At 41.5% G+C, this 20,083-nt stretch overlaps 1 protein-coding gene and 1 long non-coding RNA gene across 4 annotated transcripts; one reads left to right on the top strand and one right to left on the bottom strand.

The window, feature by feature from the left end:
* Nucleotides 1-3,349: 3,349 nt before the first annotated feature.
* THAP12 (THAP domain containing 12) lies at nucleotides 3,350-17,298 on the bottom strand. Of its 3 annotated transcripts, XM_040583753.1 has the most exons (7): nucleotides 17,105-17,216; nucleotides 12,320-12,522; nucleotides 11,712-11,820; nucleotides 9,898-10,018; nucleotides 8,256-8,363; nucleotides 7,212-7,248; nucleotides 3,350-6,921 (listed from the first exon to the last, which is right to left on the bottom strand). In XM_040583753.1, exons 4-7 carry the CDS (start codon nucleotides 9,910-9,912, stop codon nucleotides 5,000-5,002), a joined length of 2,082 nt encoding a protein of 693 aa, XP_040439687.1. In that variant the 5' UTR covers nucleotides 9,913-10,018; nucleotides 11,712-11,820; nucleotides 12,320-12,522; nucleotides 17,105-17,216; the 3' UTR covers nucleotides 3,350-4,999. The 3 variants fall into 3 exon arrangements, with proteins under 3 accessions (XP_040439687.1, XP_040439686.1, XP_040439685.1); XM_040583752.1 differs by lacking the exon at nucleotides 11,712-11,820; XM_040583751.1 differs by lacking the exons at nucleotides 11,712-11,820; nucleotides 12,320-12,522 and having other exon boundaries at nucleotides 17,105-17,298.
* On the top strand, nucleotides 17,029-19,377 carry LOC121083386. The gene is made up of 2 exons (XR_005826336.1): nucleotides 17,029-17,139; nucleotides 17,702-19,377. It is a non-coding gene; the product is annotated as an uncharacterized LOC121083386 (long non-coding RNA).
* Nucleotides 19,378-20,083: the final 706 nt, after the last annotated feature.

Consider the following 20,083-nt stretch of genomic DNA (forward strand, 5'->3'; position numbering starts at 1 on the left):
TGGGCTGCAGCCCTTGAAGTAGTCTCTGATTTTTTAAAACAGATGATCCACCTTCAGCTTGTTGAGTCCCCCAGCTTAGAAAGGAGGTCAAGTGTGCCTTTAGCTGGCTGCCTGCATGCTGGTGGACCTGCAGGAACAGATGCAGATCCAACCTTCCCAGTGCTGTCAGCCTCCTTGCAGCCACCTCCCCTCCATGCCGTGTGAGGCACCCCTTCGGTCAGCAGCACAAAGCTCTCCAGCCCGCACCGGCTCAGCCTGACACCACTGCAGGAGAAGACCAGGACCCCACCTGGGCTTAAGTCTGGGCTTACATAGTACATAGGCTTAGAGCATCACACGACCAACGGACTGGTGCCCTTGACCACCCTCTCATGTATCACCCCACCCCTCTCCTGCTTCCCTCACAACCCAAACCCACAACCACTCCTTCCCAATAGCTCATAAATGCCTTTCCTCCCCCAAGTTAGCAAGTGCTAACTGTATGGAAGTGCCCTGCTGCTTCGTTAGGAAAAAGCTGTGAACTTCAAGTTCTTCTGCTCTGGGAGTAACAGAGGACCAAAAAGTAAGGTGCTGGTGCTAAGCTTTTGCCCTCAACCACCATGTCCTGAAGACAGTAGATGCTGAAGTCTCCTTGTTGCTAGATTCTACCTGCTAGAAAAATCCCACTGAGGCTTCTGTGCCATGCCAGAGGTGTTGTCTTGCTGAGTCGACCTTTTAGAGGTTCTTCCAGAAGTAAGGAAAGACAGTCCTTTCCCCAGATCCTCAGACATCTGCTAGCTGAAGAGGCAACAGAATCTGAATTTTCAGACTCCAGCAGCCATGCATGTAGTCCCAGCTCTGACTGTAGACTGTCACAGATGGTCAGACTTAGTAGTCACCTCTCAGTGAAAGATGTCATGAGACACTATTGGCATATTTGCTGAACTGCCTCCAGCCCTGCCTTTCACAGGGATCTCAATTTTTAGGTGTAAATCAGTGCTGTTTAGTATCTCTCAGCAAAGGTAAAGCTGTAACAGGTCCCTCTCCTCCAGGTGCTGCAAGGGAAGCCTGTACTCTAGTCTGGACTCCATATGGTATGCTCGCAGGCTCACAGCGTGGCTTCTCAGCAGGAAGGATCCTAGGTTGCCCCCACAAATGTTTTATAGTGTTGCTGCTGGTGGAGCATGTGGTCACGAATGCACAAGGGTTTGTTGGAGGTCTGTAGATAGCACAGGTGGCCTTGGGGGATGATAAAGGCCATCATTTAGTCTGTAGCCCAAGTTCTACAGCTAGGAAACTAATATATTCCTGAAGAGCAGTGATGTCAGTTAATATGCACGGGGGGTTGTTGGGGAGTCTTATGCAAAACACTTACAAAATAGAAGAATGGGACTGCACGGGCATCTTGCTCTGTCAGTGTTGCACCACTGCTTCTCAGTCTCACTGAACAAACTTTACTAGCACCTGCCTTGCCTTCAAGGACGCTTCCAGGGATAACTGTTGCCAGCTAAAACAGAAGACACACAGGCATGGTTTTAAGAAAAAAGCAAGCTTGCTACATTGAAACAAACAGAAACATCGGACAACTATGGCAATAATAAAATGAACAATTATTGCATTATGGAACATGCACATTGAATTCGATTTGATTAACAGTGTTACTCTGTAAAGCAAACTTATGATGAACATGCATCTATTTTGAAACCGCTGAAGATGTGTCTAAAACTTCCAACTCAATTTTTTTGCCAACACCTCATTACTTATGATCTAGGGTTTTCTAGATCAATCAAGATCTAAAAACCCAGATTTGTAAGTACTGTTTTCCTTACGGAAAGCAGGCAGCATTAGAGGTCTGGAAATTACTGAATGTTAAGCCTACTTTGGGATAACACCTATTGTTATTCTAGGTTAGCAACTGCTGCTTGAAACAGATCCAGGAAAAAGATTTATTTTCATCTCCTTGGAGTAACTAGGATGTTTCTGGCAACTCGAGATTTGCAGTGTTGCACAGAAACAGCACGTGGGGGGAACAGGATAGCTGCACCCGGAATTATTAAGCAGCTCTGGTCCTCTGCTTCTTTACAGCAAAACCCTCATGGCCAAACAAGCAGGATTTCTGCAGACAGTGACAGAAATAACACTACAGGAGACAGAATGCTACATGCTAATTTTTCAAAGAAGCAACTTCTGAATTTTCTAACAGCATTTCCTGTTTTCAAACAGGAATTCTGACCATGGGAAAAGAAAACAGATTTTGTATATAGAAACAAGCATTGCTTTCAAAGCACAATCAGCTGAGCAGCTAAGGAAAACCCACTTTCACTGAAATTGTATCTCAGCAGTGATACTTAAAAAATTTGAACAGACCTGTCACTTCATTACACAGAATGTGCTAAAAGCCAGGTCAAAGCAAGGTAAATACCTCAGATATACCTTGGAAATACATCCTGCCAATTCAGGGCAGTATGTTTAAGATGGTAATTCCCTCTGTCTCAAGAATCTGTAAAAAAAAAAATGGAATCAAAGTTTACCTTCAGTGATTATTTGTCCTGTTTTCAGACACTTCTCTGTCAGTCTCTGACCTGCTCTAGCAATAGCATTCTCTTTACAATTATGTTACCAGATTCTACTTCAGTCACACCCTTTTGCTGCACCTGCAGAAATAAGAAGGGAGCCACTACAGCTGCAGTAAATGGTTTTCCTCTGCACAACTCTCTTCAGTTAAAGGGGTAACTACCACTGCAATCTGTGATTCTTTTGGTTCTCCGCATCCTGCCAAACCATCGCTATTCAGACTACCTGCTACAGCTTCCTAAGCGATGCACTGATGCATCTAAAAAATGAGGCATTCCTTACCAACAGGACAATTCAAATAGGTTAAATAAGAAGCTTCCGATTGATTACAATCTAAGCATCTCTGTGAAGGGCAAAGCAATGACTGAACACAACAAGCAATCAAGGCTCTTGGAGCCAGCTAATTAGCAACGCTAGTCACAACGATATGTCTCAGCTGAGCTCCGGAAGACACTTCAGTAGCTAACGGAGTGTTTTACTGCATTTCCCTTCTTCAATTTGCCTCAGTACATTGGTCAAAAAGATCTCATTTACACAGTCAGAAAGTAGTCTTCAGCTCTGCTGGCCAATTACACAGCACTGGGTATCAATTTTCCTTCTCTGATTATCCCTATAAGCCTGGGCTCATCCAACCTGACTTTACTGGTGTTGGGCTTACCAGCTCAGAGGTCACGACCACCTCGCTTTGTTGCATTTAGCAAGGGAATTCACAGATGTTCCCAGGATAGGAAAGATTTATTTATTTTATTAAAATTGCAATTGAGATCTTTAAAAATAGGACAATTTTCTATATAACTTCTAACTACAAAATGCCTTTAATAGCATTAACATAGATTTGGGCTATTTTCATCTATTAAGAAGAACAGAGCAAGCTATTAGCTAAAACACTTTTTACTGATCGAGACAACAATTGCATTAACATGAAACCATGCCAGAAAGCATATAACTAATAGCAATGGAAAGAAAAGATAAAACTTTTTAAGAGTAATTTTTATTACTCCAATGTAAATAAATGCTGCTGAAAGCATTTCTCAATATGTACATAGCCACTTTAATATCCAAGGCTACTTAGTAAAGTGTTGGGTTGTTTTTTTCCAAATTTATTCTTAATATTTAACATGGTCAAACAGTAAGAACTGTATTTGTCATAGTCCCTATAATCATGCAACTCTCTGTTGCTGGGGGCTTTTCCAACTGTAACTGGGAAGTATATAAAAGACAACTATAAATATGTTATAAAATTGACATGCATCAGATAGCTGCAAAACTTAACTTTTCAACCACTTCAAATTTAATCAGTTTCCACCTGTTTCAGTTAGACAGAACTTCCACAATTAAAAACACTGTATTTCATGCCATCTCAAAATATTTGTTTCCTGTGTCTTAATACAATGCCACTCACTAGAATTGCAAGAACAATGGAGAAAAAATTGCCAAAACTTAAAGGTACCTTACAAAAGAACACACATTCTCAGGCACAGCTTTACTAAGAAATTCAATACTATGTACAAAGCAATTCACATTTTATTTTAAATTGCAATAAACTGTACAAAAATGTTTCATTCTTGCCAAAAATAAACAGCAATATTTTCAAACTTACTTCTAGACAAACAACAAACTCTTGTTTTAATCTTTCCTGCATGAGTTTACAAATAGACAGTAAGATGCATGGTTTGTGTCAGTCAGGATAGAACTAACAGATTTAAATGTTTGTAAAATAAATTTTAAGTTTTTAGTGTCTTTTAGGAGTTTCAATACTCCTGCCATGCTTGTTAAAAGCCTAAAGAAAAAGAAAAATTGTGTCTCACACAAAGGAATGTAAACAGCCATCGTGAGATTAAAGAGGTTGACTCTCCCAATGAAACCGTAAACGTACCTCTATATTACTAACATTCACTTTACACCAAGAACAGTCCACAGCACGGGGATCGTGCAATAGCTGAATCCACTCTCCAAAATGCCAATTTAAATATACATCAAAGACTTTTTCAAAAAGTTTTCAAGAATAAAATCCTAAGTAACAGAACTGAAATGGATTATCCTCTTTTTTAGTATCTTGTGGTGTGGGGGGGTGGTGTCCTTATCCTAATTCATGAGCAAATATATAACTGCCCCATCAGATCTACAATCACAATGTACTTTTTCCATGATGCAATAACATAAACCAGCACCTAGTTAAGTCAATCAGATGTAGAAAACACCTCTGCCAAGAGCATGGGCTTATTTTCAGGCTTGGTTTTGTTTGCATAACACATTTAATGCAGACTAACAAAACATAACGTGGGTCACTGACCACAGCTTCTTCTGTTTGAGACCTAAAATAGAAATACAACTGAAATGATTTTTTTAATTTCACAATTTTTTTCCTCAGCATTGAAACTCAATTAAGAAAAAGCTGTTTCAACAGATCGGTTAGAGCTTAAAAAATTAAGCATCATCTGCTCCTTCAGAGTTGTTTGAGGTCGTCTTGAAATTCCACTTTATCTGGATAGAGTTTAATGTAGGTGTCCACCATTAAATCTAAGTCATGTTTTATATCAAAGTTTATGTTCAGCAAAGCTAGGTTGCTTGACCTTTGCTCTGTCAAGGTGTTTTTCAGGTATGCCTTTAAGCGCTTTCTTCCCACTTCGTATTTTTCATTTTCTACCTTCATCACTGGAAGTATGCACAAGACTTTCAGCAGTGCGTAAACATTAGGGAAAAACTTTATGTCAGGCAAGTGAAGTGCTTCGTAAATAGTAGCTGGAAGTTCAATATCTTTTCCTCTGTGCTTCCACTTGATTCTCCAACAATGAAGCTCAGCAGAAAGCGTGTCTGGATTAGGCAAGTCATTTTTGTACATGTCCGCATGATGCTCCTCAGAAGTATTGAATTTGAGCTGCCCCATGACTGAGGGCACTAACGATAAACACTTGAGAGCTTTTAAATGTTGTTCTGAGAATATATCTTTTAATTCTTGAATAATGTGCTCCACTGTGGGGACACTAAGGATTTCTTTGTAGTAGTTTTCTGACGTTACTTCAGAGTCTAAGTTCCCCTGTTGTGCCCTGCGAAATTTTCCTGGGAGTTTAATTTGTACATCCAGTTTTGTAGCCAAATTTGTTGCTTCCTCAAACCAAAATTCATGGTAAACTTCAATATTCTCCATCACTTCATTCAGAGAATGCAACACTGCTGTTAAGCTGCTAGCTGCAAAAAACACATCTGATGTTTGTCCTTGGAGATTTTTTCCAAATGCTCTTGTAAAAGACAGAACATTTTTCAGGATTACGATAGTGACAATGAAGTCAAAATCTGTCAATGCACTTGAAAGTACAAATGCTCGACCGGTAATAAAGTTGTTCCACCTGACAGATGAGTCACTGCTTACTGCATCCAAGCACAGCACCAATGCTTGTATGAGGTCCACCAAAACCTCAAAAGTATCATGCCTGCCTGTCCACTGAGAACGGCAGATCTCCTTTAGCTCATTACCCTTCTCCTCATTGTTCTGAAAAAGAACAGAAATTGTGTTGTCCAGTTCTACTAGTAATTCTGGAGACTGATTAAACAGACAGCAAACTTCTTCAATTGTTCCTAATGCAATGGAAACACCAACAACCGGAACGGATTTTGCTAGCCAAACATTTAAGGCACACGAGGAACACAGCGTATAAACAGCTTGTGGATACTTTTCCAAGAGTCTTGTAGCCACAACTTTCATTTTAGAAGCAAACCCACTGGAGACAATGTAGGCTTGACCTCGACAGTACTCCATGTTTAGACCCCACTTTTCAGTAATAGTTGCGTGAAACTTAACAGCTAAAATTTCAGGATCAGCCTCATATGGCAAAAAGCCTATGAATTCTTCTCTTAGATTATGAGAGTCATCAACAAATCTCACCAACACTGGCAAATGTTCCTCTCCTGCTATGTCTACTACTTCATCAGTGACAATAGAAAAGAAGTGTGAGTCTCTTACTTCCCTCAGCGTCTCTTCTCTAACACAGCTTTCACAGATCTCAAGCATTTGTTTCTGCTGAGTTTTTGAACAGTACTCAAGATTGACTGCAGTCATCTCAAATCGTTTCCTCAGAACTTCGTCTCCAGCATTTATTCTATATTCCAGTAGAGCCTGAAAGTTATCTGAAGTAAAGATACCTTCTGGCAGCTCGTCAACATTATGGCCATCCAAAGGAATATTTTGTTTGCCCATTAGGATCAAAATTTCAAACAAAGACTTAAGGTAATCTTTGTTTTCTCTTTCTTCCAATGTCAAGGGGCCAGCTTCTTCCTCTTGTTCTTCCCCTCCTTCTTCTGAGACAGTATTTTGTTCATTGCTTTCGTTCAATTCTTGAGTTGCCTGTTCCCGTTCAAAAGCTTCATCAACTGCAAAAAGTAAAATACTGTAAGTGTCAAAATAACATGAACAAAAAACCCCATAAGATTTGCTTTCCCTTACTACCCCCATTACTTTTTAAGTTGCCGGAGCCCAGAGAAGAATGTTTCCAGTTTATAAGTGAATGAGTATTTCACAAAGAGTTTAGACTGCCTGTTTGAATCAAACAGGAACTCAATTATCCTCCTGATATATGTAGGAACTTAGTTATGTGTCCTGCATTACCTTGTCAGCCTTAGTAAACAAATTTTTTATGAACCCAGTTATTTTGCTCACTTACTCTTTTGTTGCTTCAGTGTTCTTATTTCATCTTCACTCTTACAAAAAAACAAAACAAAACAAAATTGTATTGATGATGTCTAGCACATGTCCTTCAAATATTAGAACACATCAAGACCAGATACAAATTCTGCAAATGAGACCATTTTAAGGGCATTAATATTTACCAGTAAGCGCTAGAAAGTGCAAGAGAAGGAGGTTTCTTCAGGTAGTTTATTGCTATCACAGCACGTATCTACTAACTAAATGACAATCACCTGCTACTACTTCTAAGACTCCCATACTTATATAAGGTGTTTGCAATAATTATTAGTAAAGAGATTCCATTCAAGTATTCTGTTTCAGTATGAGCATGCGCTGTCAGTAGACAGAAACATCTTTAACTTATTTTCACTCAATAAACACTTGAACTCACGAAGAAGTTTAAAAATTGGCTGTAATCTTCCAACATACAAGCAGAGTTTAGGAGTTGAATTCCTCTTAATTGTCAGCTTACTTATAGAAAAAGTGTCTCTAGGTCTCTGTGGTTATAAATCACACAAAAGAGGTATCAATAAGACACAATTCCACAAAAAACACTTCTTGATCTTGCTTTTATACATAGATTATCTTTCCAGAACAGTAAGCTAAAATACATGTCTGAATTGGTGCAGATTTCAAAAGTTAAATGGATGAACTGAAGATCACAATCAATTTGTAGCATGAATTTCAGGGTACCGTGCATAAGTTGTATTCAGTTAGTGCTGTAATAACAAGCAAAAGGAAGTTATGCACTTTCTTTGGAAGACAGAATCAGTTCTGGACCAACACATTTCGTTTTCCAGATTATTTCATCAAACCTTCCTTAGCAGACAGAATTTACATCAGTATAGTATTTGGGCATTTAACTTATAATCCACAAAAAGATACTAGAATAGGCAGTACAGAAAATACAAACACTCAAGTGCTTAGTACTGTTACTTGACATTTTTGCATAAAAGTTTCACATGAACTTACTTGCCTTTATTGTTTTAATATTAAAAAATATCTTTCATTAAAAACTTACGAGCTCTTTTATCCTTTTCCTGTGTCTGCTGTGGGGATTGTTCAGGTGACTTGTAAGATCAAATATAGTTGGCACGGCATTATCCCGTAAAACTGTCCTGTAAGGGCTCTGTAAGAAGACAGACACCTAGATGAGGTATTTCTTTGGGGAATTCTCACTGCGTGTGCACAAAAAAACCCAAAAATTTCAGATGCCATGCTTTTTTAAAAAAAAAAAGAAAAAAGTATTTTTACTTTCTGATGTTTGAAGAACAGAAAGCTATGCTATGCAATTCACATATCAGGGATATCAAGAGACCACTGAAAGTGAGGAGAGGTACTAAAGAAAACCCCAACCCAAACCACAGATAATTTCCTCCCTTTTATCTTCACATCAAGGACCCCAGATGCAATAATTTTAATTTACTGAAATATTATGATAAAAAAAAACCAAACATACATTTAGGATAGAGGACATTTACGTATCAAAAAGGAAACGCTTTGTTACTATTGTGCTTTGTTTTTTATCACTTATTTCACAATTCTATAAACAATCACATAAACATTTTCATTGTGAAAGTGTTCAACTGGCTTCTTTATGTAGACTTATAAATTCGACAAAACACTACTGTAAAAGGTCATATTAAAGAAAAATTTATCTGTCAAAAGAGCACAAAAAGGAAAAGACTTCTAGATGTCATGTAAACGTTTCTAGCAGTTAAATACTAAGTAAAACACTTGTATTTGGATATACTGTAAACTTATGTTGTCTAAATTGACTAATTTCCAGTAAGTACGATATTTATACCTGTCATTAGATTGAAATAAGTTTCACACAAACCAAGACTCATAAAGCTTCTTTTCATATTCAGAATTACCTCCAATATTCATTTGTTTGTTTCTGAGATGCGAGCTAATGAGAGACCTTGTCACATGTAATATGACCAGGACCTCACAGTCTGACCTGCATAGTTTAATTATCCTTCTTAACTAAAGGACGGATTTTACCTATATATCAGAGTGAAATTCAAACTTGATACAAAGCCCCAGGTCCACTGTTTCCTACTCTTACATAAGCTCTTAAAATCAACATTATCTTGTTAACAAAAAGAATTGAAAGCCATTATTTCATTAACAGAAAACACTGCCATGATTTTAGCTGGATGAAACGCAACAGGAACCAAAAGCTTGACAGATGCACGTTTAAATCTCTTGGTCACAACAGTGTAATTTAACCTGATCACACCATGTACACACTTCTGTAACAGCACATTAATGATTTTAAGCAATTATAAGTGTGTAAGCTTACACACTTATACCAAATAAATTTATACAGTGTTGTAACATCTAGTGACAATAAACAAAATGAGCATTGCTTAGCATGAGGAGAACTGCAGTGAAGATTAGTGCTCCAGAAACATGTTAAACCAGCAGCAGCAGTTCTGCTCTTCTCTTCCCTGACTGCTCGTTTCCACCTCAGCCTTTGTGCCAACATCTGCGAGCCTGCGTGGTGCCCTGGACCATGACAATGATCTCAATTAAGACTAAGAGATTAATTTTCCCAGGGATAAGTTACCTAGAAGATCAAAGATTAAAATGCAGCATTCTGATGAAAAGCATTAGTCAAACTTTGCAAGATGCGATAAATGCTTGGTTTTACTTACACTTCTACATATCATAGAAGTCTCAAAATGTTTAGCACACAATCTGTAATGCTTGTTGAGTTGATCTGGAGTTTTATCTTCTAAATCTGCCCTTCGACAGTTCTCTACCCATCTTTGACATCTGCATGTAAGCAAAAGAATTAGCTAATTTTAAGTTAAAACAAAACCCCCTACAATTTCAACCCGTACTCAAAACTGGATCGCAGTGAGCCCTGCCTTTTATGTGAGGCTGAGGAAAGTTCTGTACACCTTCTGTTGTTACATACCATCAAATCTTTTTATAAATCTGTTTTCCTCCCTTTGCTCACCACTTAGCACCACCCCAGCAAATTCAGGATTCTTTTCCCTTAATTTATATATTCTTGCTTTTTCTCACACACACAACAGATTGTAACGCAGTTGCTCATGAAACCTGACCACTTAATTCTCACGAATTTAATCTTAAAAAGAAAACTTAACAAAGAGATGCGTTTGTAGACTAAAGTCATATAAAGTTTTTGAAGGCAGCTATTAAAATAGCTGTCTTCTCTGCCTCCCTCCAAAACACAGCATTTTTCTTATTTATTGTGGTCATTGGGGAGTTTTGAGTAGATTTTTGAGAAGTGCCATAATAACAATTAAAAAAGCAATCATTCTAATGACAGTGCTCAACATGCCTGAACTAAGTTATTGTTAAGATGCGTATTTTTACAACATCTACTTCTGCTTTATATTAGTTTTCTGAGATATAACACAAAGCTAAGGAAACATTTCCCCTTCTAATACTGCTTCTCTTAAATACACAAGATATCATTTCCTCTGGTGAGCAAACCACTTGCAGTAATTGATGTAAATGCATTAGTTAGCTTGTATTTCCCTCAAAGGGGTCTATGCAATCGCTTTCTTGCTACAGATTTCTGAGCAACAACATGCAGAGACAGATGCTGCAGAGCTACTCCAGTAAAACTCACATGCCATTTCATTTGTGCTGTAAAAATACATATATATGAATTAACAAGACTCCAGCACCTATTGATATCCCTGTATTTAAAAATCTGGGGACGGGGAAGTAATCTCCTTCCTGCAAAAATAATCCTCTGCAGCAGCATTATTTTAATGCACTTGCTTGCACCCTGTGGCATCACAGAGCCACCAATTTACAATGGCACACAAGTAAACAAAGTTGAAAACATACAATACGGAAGACTAAAAACCTTCACATGAACTCCACTGAGGATTTGTTCATTATTCTAACTGTACACAGTGCTTACACAAGCTCCCATTCCTCCTAGGGTAAATCCTTACCCAAACTCAAGAATGCCCGAGAAAACTACATTGTAAAGAATGACAGTAATACCAAAATAATTCTACAGCAAAAAGGAAAGGAACTTTCATTACAGTCTGTGACTCTACTTTGAAATCCGTCACTGTGCTACATACTTTTCAACACTGGCTCATACTTAAAAGTGTTGCGTTGTTTGCCTTTTTAAAATTGGTACATGTTGGTAATGATCACAAAGTTCCAGGAACCTACACAGAGAAGTTACATGAAGAGTCTATTATTTCAGTACAGCAAAGTGGGTGAGATCCACAATGCAATCCTGCTGAAATTGATGAAAGTGAAAAAGCTACTCTGCCTGATTAAAAACAAAAGGCTCTAAACAGCCTTTTTCACTCCTAAATTAAAAAGAAGATGGGTCCTGACCCAAGAAACAGCTAGAAGTTGTTACTGCATTAAAATACAAAAATATTTTAAAATTATTTTTGACTACAAACATGTAAATTACTGCTCACAGGGGCAAGGAGGGAGCAAAATACTTTATTCAACAACTTACGAAGGAGGGCTGTCCCCTCAGATGTTTTGGTGGGCAGCCTCAATGAGGAAATCCACAGCTCTGAATGGATTCACCATCATCTACTTTAACTGAGCGCAGTAACAGGCACCTGCGATGACGAAAGGGGGGAACCCTGAATTCTGATCTCTGCTGTGTAAACGGTTTGTGTACCTTAACTTTTAGTTCATGCAAAGTACCAAAATAACAGTGGCAGCAAGTGCCATAAAACAGGAATAATTTCTAATATTGCTCTTGGAGATCCACACGTAGTATTCTTAATATGACTTAAAATAAGAAAAAAAATGGTTTAATTTTTTTTTTTTGTAGGACTGCAGATCTGGTGCTCTTGCCTGGACAGCACGATCACCCCAGTAAGAGAACAGGAGAGCGTTCTTCGCTAAACCAAACTGTATAAACACAGTCCTTTAGCATGTAAATTAGATTGGATCTGGCTCTCATACTTTCTGAGTGGGTGCCGATTATTAGGTAACTCATAAACACTATCACATCAGGCTGTCACAAAGGCTGACAAGCCTCCCCTATAGCTAGCGGGGAGGGCTTCAGTCCAAAGGGGTATGCAGCAAAGAGCCCAGCCCTGGTGTTCTTACCTGCCTCTCTCATTGACCCAGTGAAGCTGAGGAAGACTGCCAGGGAGCAAAGTCAGAGCTCCTCACATTACGGTAACTCCTTTGAATCACCTCCTGGCAACCACACAGAGACAAATCGGTGGCAGCGATGGCACATCTAGAACTGGCACAGAGCTGTCAAGGACAGCCAAAAATCAGCCTGAATCCCTTCACCTCCAGTGTTGCTGCCAACCAGAGAACAAGTTAAGTAGATACCAGTAACAGCTAGGGACCAGAATCAAACTAATGAGCAATGGCAAAAGATACCATCAGCTCTTCAGAGGGGGCTTACTCAGGAAATGAGTCTCACAAAGATTAGATTAACCACCCAATCCTCCTTTCCGTTACCAGCTTCTACCATTATACAGAACTGGCTACGGCCATGGCCTCTTGGGCCGAAGTCAACACTGAGTACATGATTCAAAAGAAGCCCTCAGCATGTAGTGCCCCAGTTTGCAGATCCGGCTCACACAGAGGCACCAAGTCCTCACACCCCACTGGTGCAGCAGATCAGTAACCAGAGCTCTACACATCTAGGAAAGCTGGAGCATTGACATCCTCTCAAGTAGCTACAGGACTAGAGGGAGATGGTAGAGGTTATGCAGCTGAACTCAAACACACAAACTCCATCTGAGTCTGAATTTGGCCCTTCAGTCTTGCTATGAGTTTGGCTCCAAGTAAGTTTGACTTTCCGAGGAACAAAAACAAAGAAAAAGGAGATCAGTCCCCTGAAATCAGCCAGCATAGCTCTGCAAAGTATCTCCCAAGCAACAATTCAAAAGATTTTAGAATAAAATTATGTATAAGATTTTGTCCAGTTTTTTGGTATTCAGCTAACGCAGACCGTACACTGTTGCACAGATGCTTTAGCTGCAAAGCATCTGGCACAAATTAAAAGCCATCTCAATCCAATATATTACACCACTGCTTAGGTATTGCTCATTAGCTTTTAAGGTTTTTTTCAGTCACAAACTTTACATTTTCAGAGATCTGCTGACATCTCATGGAAGCTCAAATGGCATTTTAGTGAGGTGCGGATAGAGTGTAACTCATTTATGTTACCTCAGTAGTAGTCAACTGCAACAGAAGAGCACCTCTCGAAGTATTTTGTTCTAAATACTCACACCTCACCTTCACTAAAACCACCGTGACAGTCAGAAACACAGGTGAGGGTTAAACAGACAGAACTTATTGTTGTGATCACTGCCCAGACTGTATAAAACTATAAAATACACATCCTTATTGAGGTCTATTTACATTCATGTTTGATATGAAAAGACTATGTACCATTCATTAAATGCAGCTGGTTCTTTTTCAAAGCCTTATCTGTGCACCCCTTCTAGTTTTCTGAGGTAGTAGCAATAAAAGATGATAGTCCTAAATAACTGGTTAGCTCTCACAGAACTGCAAATACTCTGAAGATCTGACTTGGAATACCTTACTGGAACTGCTGAGCACTGAAATGGGAAAGTTGTAAAGGCAATTATTCAGTTATTGAGGAAAAACTGAAAGCAGTAAGGTAGGAAAGAAACACAATGGCTGTATTTCTCAATTATTTTTATTTTTTTCTTGATTAAAATTTATTTTTAAAGATGCATTCTAATGTCATTAGTGTCAACTTTTTCACTGTAAGCTGCCAAGTGCAGACAACACATTTCTGGCATAAAGTACTTTGCTTGCTAGACCAGTTTGACCTATAACGGTAAGAGGTTTCTATGACAGCAAGCAGTACAAGCAACACATTGTCACTGACAACTGCAGATGACTGCTGTAGTTCAAACCCGAGAATAAACCACTAACATGCTCCGGTCTACAAAGCCAGAAGGTTGCATGGATTTATACTATATAATCTGCTCTGGACATTTTAACATAGGTTTAAATGAGAAAGGTGTTAAGATATTGGGGGCGGGGGGGATGGGCAGGGAACCTGTTGAGAACTTCAAGAGTGTTATCTTTGTCACTGCATGTTTTTAAGAGCACAACAAAGACACCAGAAACAGTTTAGGTATAGCTTATCCTTCCTTTAGACAGTGCAAAGGTCTAGATGATCCTTCAGGGTAATTTTTAACTCTATTTTCTACTATTCTGTTACAGGAACATTAATCGTATTAGCATGAACTACTTCAAGGGGATTATGAAGTAGACGTGCACTCAGAAAGCATGAGAAAGCATGCTTACTCACACACTGTAGAAATGTGAGCCAGTACATGGTTCCTAAAAACACGTCTGTGATCCAGTTCAATGTCTGCAAAAGAAATATCCATAAATCTGTACGATTCCAACTCCCTGTAGCTGGCAAGCATTCTTTTTTTTTGAAAAGGTATTTTATTTCTAAACTTCCATAAATGTTAAAAGTAGTAGTATTCTAATTTTGAAATACTGGTGTGTGTGTTTTTTAGAAATCATCTTTAGAATAAGTGCATTGCTTAATTAACTGCACACTTTTTAATGTATCTATGTATTACTACCACAGAAGACATTCATTTAAAATGTCTTTCCACAGAAAAATTACGAACTGAACGGGGCATTTTCTTCACACACACTGTCGCATACTGACCAATTTTGCCTAATCTGACATGATCCAGATTTCACAGCACAGACTCCTTACAAATTAAGACTGAAATCCAGACAGCACCAAATCTCTTCAATTCCGCACAAACTGCAGTCATCCCTTGGGCTGTTTAAGAGTCTGTGGCTCTCACAGGACAGGGTGGAAAGTGACAACACTAGGTGAAATCATACAAATGAAAGGTTAAGACAAGGTAATCAACTATTTCCATTTTACTCTTCATTAAAGCCATAAACGTATGTAATACTGGTTGTACTACAAAACCTCACATGTATGGGCATCAGGAAAGAGGACTGGTTACCCTAGCATTGAATTCACTCAGGAGAGCCTGATGACATCTGAAAACACAGCTTTAAGCAGCAGCTACTACCTATAGGAGCTTTTTGTATCTTAGTCTGAAATCACTTACAGGGGACTGTTTTCTAAGAAGAAATTACGTACCCACAATTCCCAAGTGTTTTGAAATTTTCCAAAAATCAGGTCAAGTAGCTTCAAGGAAGGAAGCAAGTAGATGTCAAGTATAAATCATCAAAAATTTCAGCCTTAATTACCTACTGTTAGGAGATAACTGGTATTGCTCTAGTGCCTATGCACCTTCCAAAATTGTAAGGAGCAAGTTAAGTCAAACGATTTTAAGAATATTATCTAGATTTAAATGTGAGGTTGTACATGGGGGTTTCCATGTCTAAATGCATGTTTTATTTTTCATGGTATTTTCCATGTCTTCTCACTCACACACTTCTCGCTTTACCAGTGCGCCACTCCTTTTCATCTGCTGGGAACTTGAAATCCTGACACTTTTGCTGTTGCTTATGCTTTGCCACCAACCACCACCCTTGCAATCCTGTGACAGCTGCCTGTCACACTGGTGTCCTATTTGTCACATTGCGCACCTCGCTGTCCAGCACCACATCACCTCAGTACACACAGGAGGACTGACGGACTTCCACCACCTGAGCCAGTCCTGGCCCTGCGCTGGCCACCCACAATGCGTGGGCTCCCCTGGCTCATCCCATTGCTCCCGCAGCTTCTAACAGCCACACACCCCATCTCTGCCGCACACTCCTAGCAGATGTGCAGCCTCACACACACACCCCCAGCCAGGCAGGCCCCCACAGCCAGGCACTCCATCACACTTCAGCCCGCATCCCCCAGCCAGGCAGCCTTCACACCCTCAGCCCCCCCCACTCCCCTCACAGCCAGGCAGCTCCTCACGTGCCCAGCACTCCCCACTCCCCTTATGGCCAGGCAGCCCCTCACACCCGTTTTTGTATATATATTTATTTATATTTATACATATAAAGCACCTACCACCATATTGATAAACATTCTTTGAAACCACTCCTGACAGTAGAGGTAAGAACAGGAGTCAGTCTCCTCACTCACAGAGCCCCCACTCTCCTCATAACCAGGCAGCCTCTCACATCTCAGCCCCCCCAACTCCTGTCACGGCCAGGCAGCCCCTCACACCTCAGCCCCCCTCCCAGCCAGACAGCCCCTCAGCACCACCCACCCTCCACAGCCCCCCCTTCCCCTCACAGCCAGGCAGCTCCTCACATATTCAGCACCCCCCACCTCCCCTCAGGGCCAGGCAGCCCCTCACAGCCTCAGCCCCCCCGAACACCCAGGCAGCTGCCACTCTCCTGACAGCCAGGCAGGCAGCCCCTCACACCTCAGCCCGCGCCCCCCGCAAACCAGACAGCCCCTCATCCCCCCCCCCCCCCCCCCCCCAACATCACTAGGCAGCCCTTCAGCGTCCCCCCGGCCCCCCGCAGCGGCACCGCCGCCTGCCACCGCCACTCCCCCGCGCCCCCGGGGACAGCGGCGGCAGCGCCAGCGCATGCGCAGCTGCTCGCCCGCCTCCCCGCCGCAGGCCGGAGGGTCCCGCGGAGCCCCGCCCCCCCCCCGGCGCCACAGCGCGCGCGGCCTCCGCCAGGAGAGCCGGCAGCTCCGGACGGCTGCGGCCCCCCCGCGCCCCGCCGCCGCCGCACCCTCGCTAGGTGAGCAGGCGCGGCAAGGGGGCGCGGGGGGGAAGGGAGAGGGATGGAGACGCCTCCTCAGACGGAGCGGAGGGCTGCGGACCGGCGGGGCCGGAGGGGAAGAGGCGAGCGCCTCCACACCCCACCCCCCAGCCGCCAATCTTGCGGCGCGGGCTGCCTTCCTGAGGCGGCGCCGGCAGTGCCCGGCTGGGGTCTCACCTGACCGGGTCCCGGGGGAAGCGGAAGAAGGCCAGGTCGGACTGGGTGCTCTTGCGGGTGCAGTTGGGGGCCGCACAGAAGTTCGGCATGGTCCCCCGGATTGGCGCCGCTGCCCCTTTAAATGCGCGGGCCGGAGGGAGGGGGGGTTGTATGTGGGGTGGAGGAGGAGGAGGAGGAGGAGGAGGACGGGGGGGGAGGGGGGAGGGAGGGGGGGGGGGGGGGAAGCGGCTCTACACTGCTGTGAGCGGCCGGGAGGATTCACCGCCACCCTCCGCCGGGACAAGAGCCGCCTCCTTCCCACAATGCGTCGCGCCGTGCCGGCGGGGCCCGGATAAGTGCTGCGCGTGCGTCCCGGGCGCGCCACCGCCCCGCCCAGCGTGCGCGCGGGCCGACACCGAGCCTGCGCGTGGGGGGGGGGGGGGGGGGGAGCGGCCGCCGGCGGTGCCGCGCATGCGCGGGGGGCTGGGCGCTCCGGGGCGGAGAGCGGTTTGTAGGTGTTCGCTTCGTCGGGTGTGTGTACCTTAGAAACGGAATTGGGGTCTACTGCGGAATCATAATCTTCTTCTCTTGTGTGTTTCCTTCTGTTTTGCTTTATAGGAAGAAGTTTGCCTTATGGCCCGGATGGATAATGACAGGAGCCACTTCCGTTTTAAGTAGAAGTCAAACAGGGAGTGTACCGAGTGTGAGGGCTTTGTCAGGCCTGTCATGGCTAAAAATGAAACAAAAGCTTAGAAAAAAGGAACAGGAAAAATAAAACTGGATAGCTGGAAGAAGAAAAATATTTATTCACCAAATGTGGCCTGCTAGTAGTTTGAGGGAGTAGATACAGTAGCTGTGAAACGTATAAATTCTGATGGCAAATGGTAATTGTTTCAGGTTGGGCTTTAGGAAGCGTAATTCAACCATATTAGCCAAAGTCTGTGTCTTTTCAAAAAAGCACATAAAGGAAAAAACAAACAAACAAAAAGTACTCGATTCCTTTTGGCTAACTTTGAAACTTTGATCCTTTTTTGTTTGGTATGAGTTGGACAAATTCTGTCTTTTACATGAGGAAGCCTTGCCGTCAAGTGCCCTTCAGACTCGAGGCATGTGTCAGTGGACTAATTGCAATAACTTCGATTTATTTGGTGGTATTTCTTTGCTAGAATTCTAACTCTGGCATTCCTTTTAAGTAGTTTTGAGTAGTTGTTTACAGCAGTGCTAAATGTAAGCTTAGCTGAACCTGACTGCTTTCACTTCACTGGGTGATCACCAATGTTCTTCTACAGTGAACTGTATACAGGCGTTGATCAGATCAGGAAACTTTTTTTAAATAGGGTCATTTAGCTTTAGGTTAGATTTAATTCAGGTAACTGCCATCTGATTTGCTATGCGGATTGCATAAATGTTCATGCTGACACAAGGGAACACAGAGCAGGATTATGTTCAATCGCAGTAATAGCTTAGGAGCATATTGCATAATGTTAGTGTGAATTTTAAAACACTTAAAACAGGTTTCACTAGGCAAAAAATACTTCAGCATGAAATAGTAAGAAAATTGTCTTTTGCTCAAGACTGAAGGGCCTTTTCTCCTCCAGATTGATTCACCAAATAAAAATGTGTGCATACTGAAACTCCTTCTTAGGGTTCTGAACAGTCAGCCAAGAATGTTACAGTGGCAATATTAAAAAGAAATTAACCATGGCACGTATTTCTGAACTGCTAGTTCTGACAGAAGCATCTATTGGTATGCATAATTTCAATCATTATACAAGGATGTTATGGCTGTTACCTTCAAATGTGTATGTAGTTACGTATGAGCTTTCCTAATGAGCTGAATGCAATGGCTTGTCCAGAAAGTTAACTTACTAAATTCTGCAGGGTGATGTTTTCTATGGGGAGACTAATTTTTAAGTGATCCCCATATAATGGAAAGAAAATGAATGTGATTATTTTCAAAACCTAACAATGTTACCAGTAGCCCATTATTTTAAAAGAAAATTAGTTTACTACTTAGTTGGAAAATTCCAAAATTAGCTTTTGTTGTTGAGTACAGGAAATCACCAAACCCTTTGATTTTTCTGGCAGAGTAGCTTTTGTAGTGTACATGTATAATTTCTTTCCTGGTGATTTTGTGTGTTAAGTGATCCTCCAGATCATTGAAGTATTGTTCACGGTGTATTTCTAAGTGTGTCTGTCTGTTGACATTGAATGGACATTATATACTGTATTAGTACTGTTGTACATCTGTATTCTCTGGATAAACTATTAAAGGAATTTTGTGTTTGTGTGGATTTTTTAATAGCTTTTTTTTCCCTGCTGTGTCATTAAGTCAGCTGTATCTTAAATCCAGGATGCTCTATCACATAATAGTTGTAAAGTAACCTTGTAATGTACTTCTGGAAATCAACTGCATGTCTCTTTCCCAGGCTGAAAGTCAGGATGCCTTTATTTTCCGATTGTACCATGTTAAGTACAATTGTGTACTCCTTCAGGTTTCCTGCTATTAAAAGTTTATTGGCAAGGGAATATTTGAAGTCTGAAATGCTTTCATGACTCTTACTACTATTATGTTACCTTGCAAGTCATACAGCCCCATTGTTGCTGGGATAACCTGTTGAAGAACTACATGGACATCAGGTTACTCCCGTAGATGTATTTTTGTAGATCTGTATCCAGGCGTGCTGAAATTCACAACAACAGAATGAAAAACAAGATGGTTCTGTCCAGGGTTTGCCTGCAGTTCTGGAGAACTGGGAGGCAAAGGTGGGGGAATAAGTCTTGTACACTGTATGACTGCAGCCCTCTTGACACTGCCTGAGTGTGTGCTGGGCACGTGATACTGGTGAGCAGTATGCGATTTGAACTCTAACCCTAAGTTGGAGCAATCCAGCATGCTGGCTCCCTCATGGTTAGCTTTTTGCAAATGAGAGTTGGCAATGTCTAGGATGATACTCAAAGGTTATAAGACCCATTTCCTGTTAGTGTTTTCTCTGATGG

This window comes from Falco naumanni, chromosome 2 (assembly GCF_017639655.2).
Source record: "Falco naumanni isolate bFalNau1 chromosome 2, bFalNau1.pat, whole genome shotgun sequence".
NCBI classification, from domain to species: Eukaryota; Metazoa; Chordata; class Aves; order Falconiformes; family Falconidae; genus Falco; species Falco naumanni.

Coding starts and splice junctions, on each gene's coding strand:
- THAP12 (XM_040583751.1), bottom strand. CDS start 17,193: ATGCCGAACTTCTGTGCGGCCCCCAACTGCACCCGCAAGAGCACCCAG. Junction 8,364..9,897: donor CTTCTATGATATGTAGAAGT/GTAAGTAAAACC, acceptor GTCTTCTTACAG/AGCCCTTACAGGACAGTTTT. Junction 7,249..8,255: donor GGAAAAGGATAAAAGAGCTC/GTAAGTTTTTAA, acceptor TTTTTTTGTAAG/AGTGAAGATGAAATAAGAAC.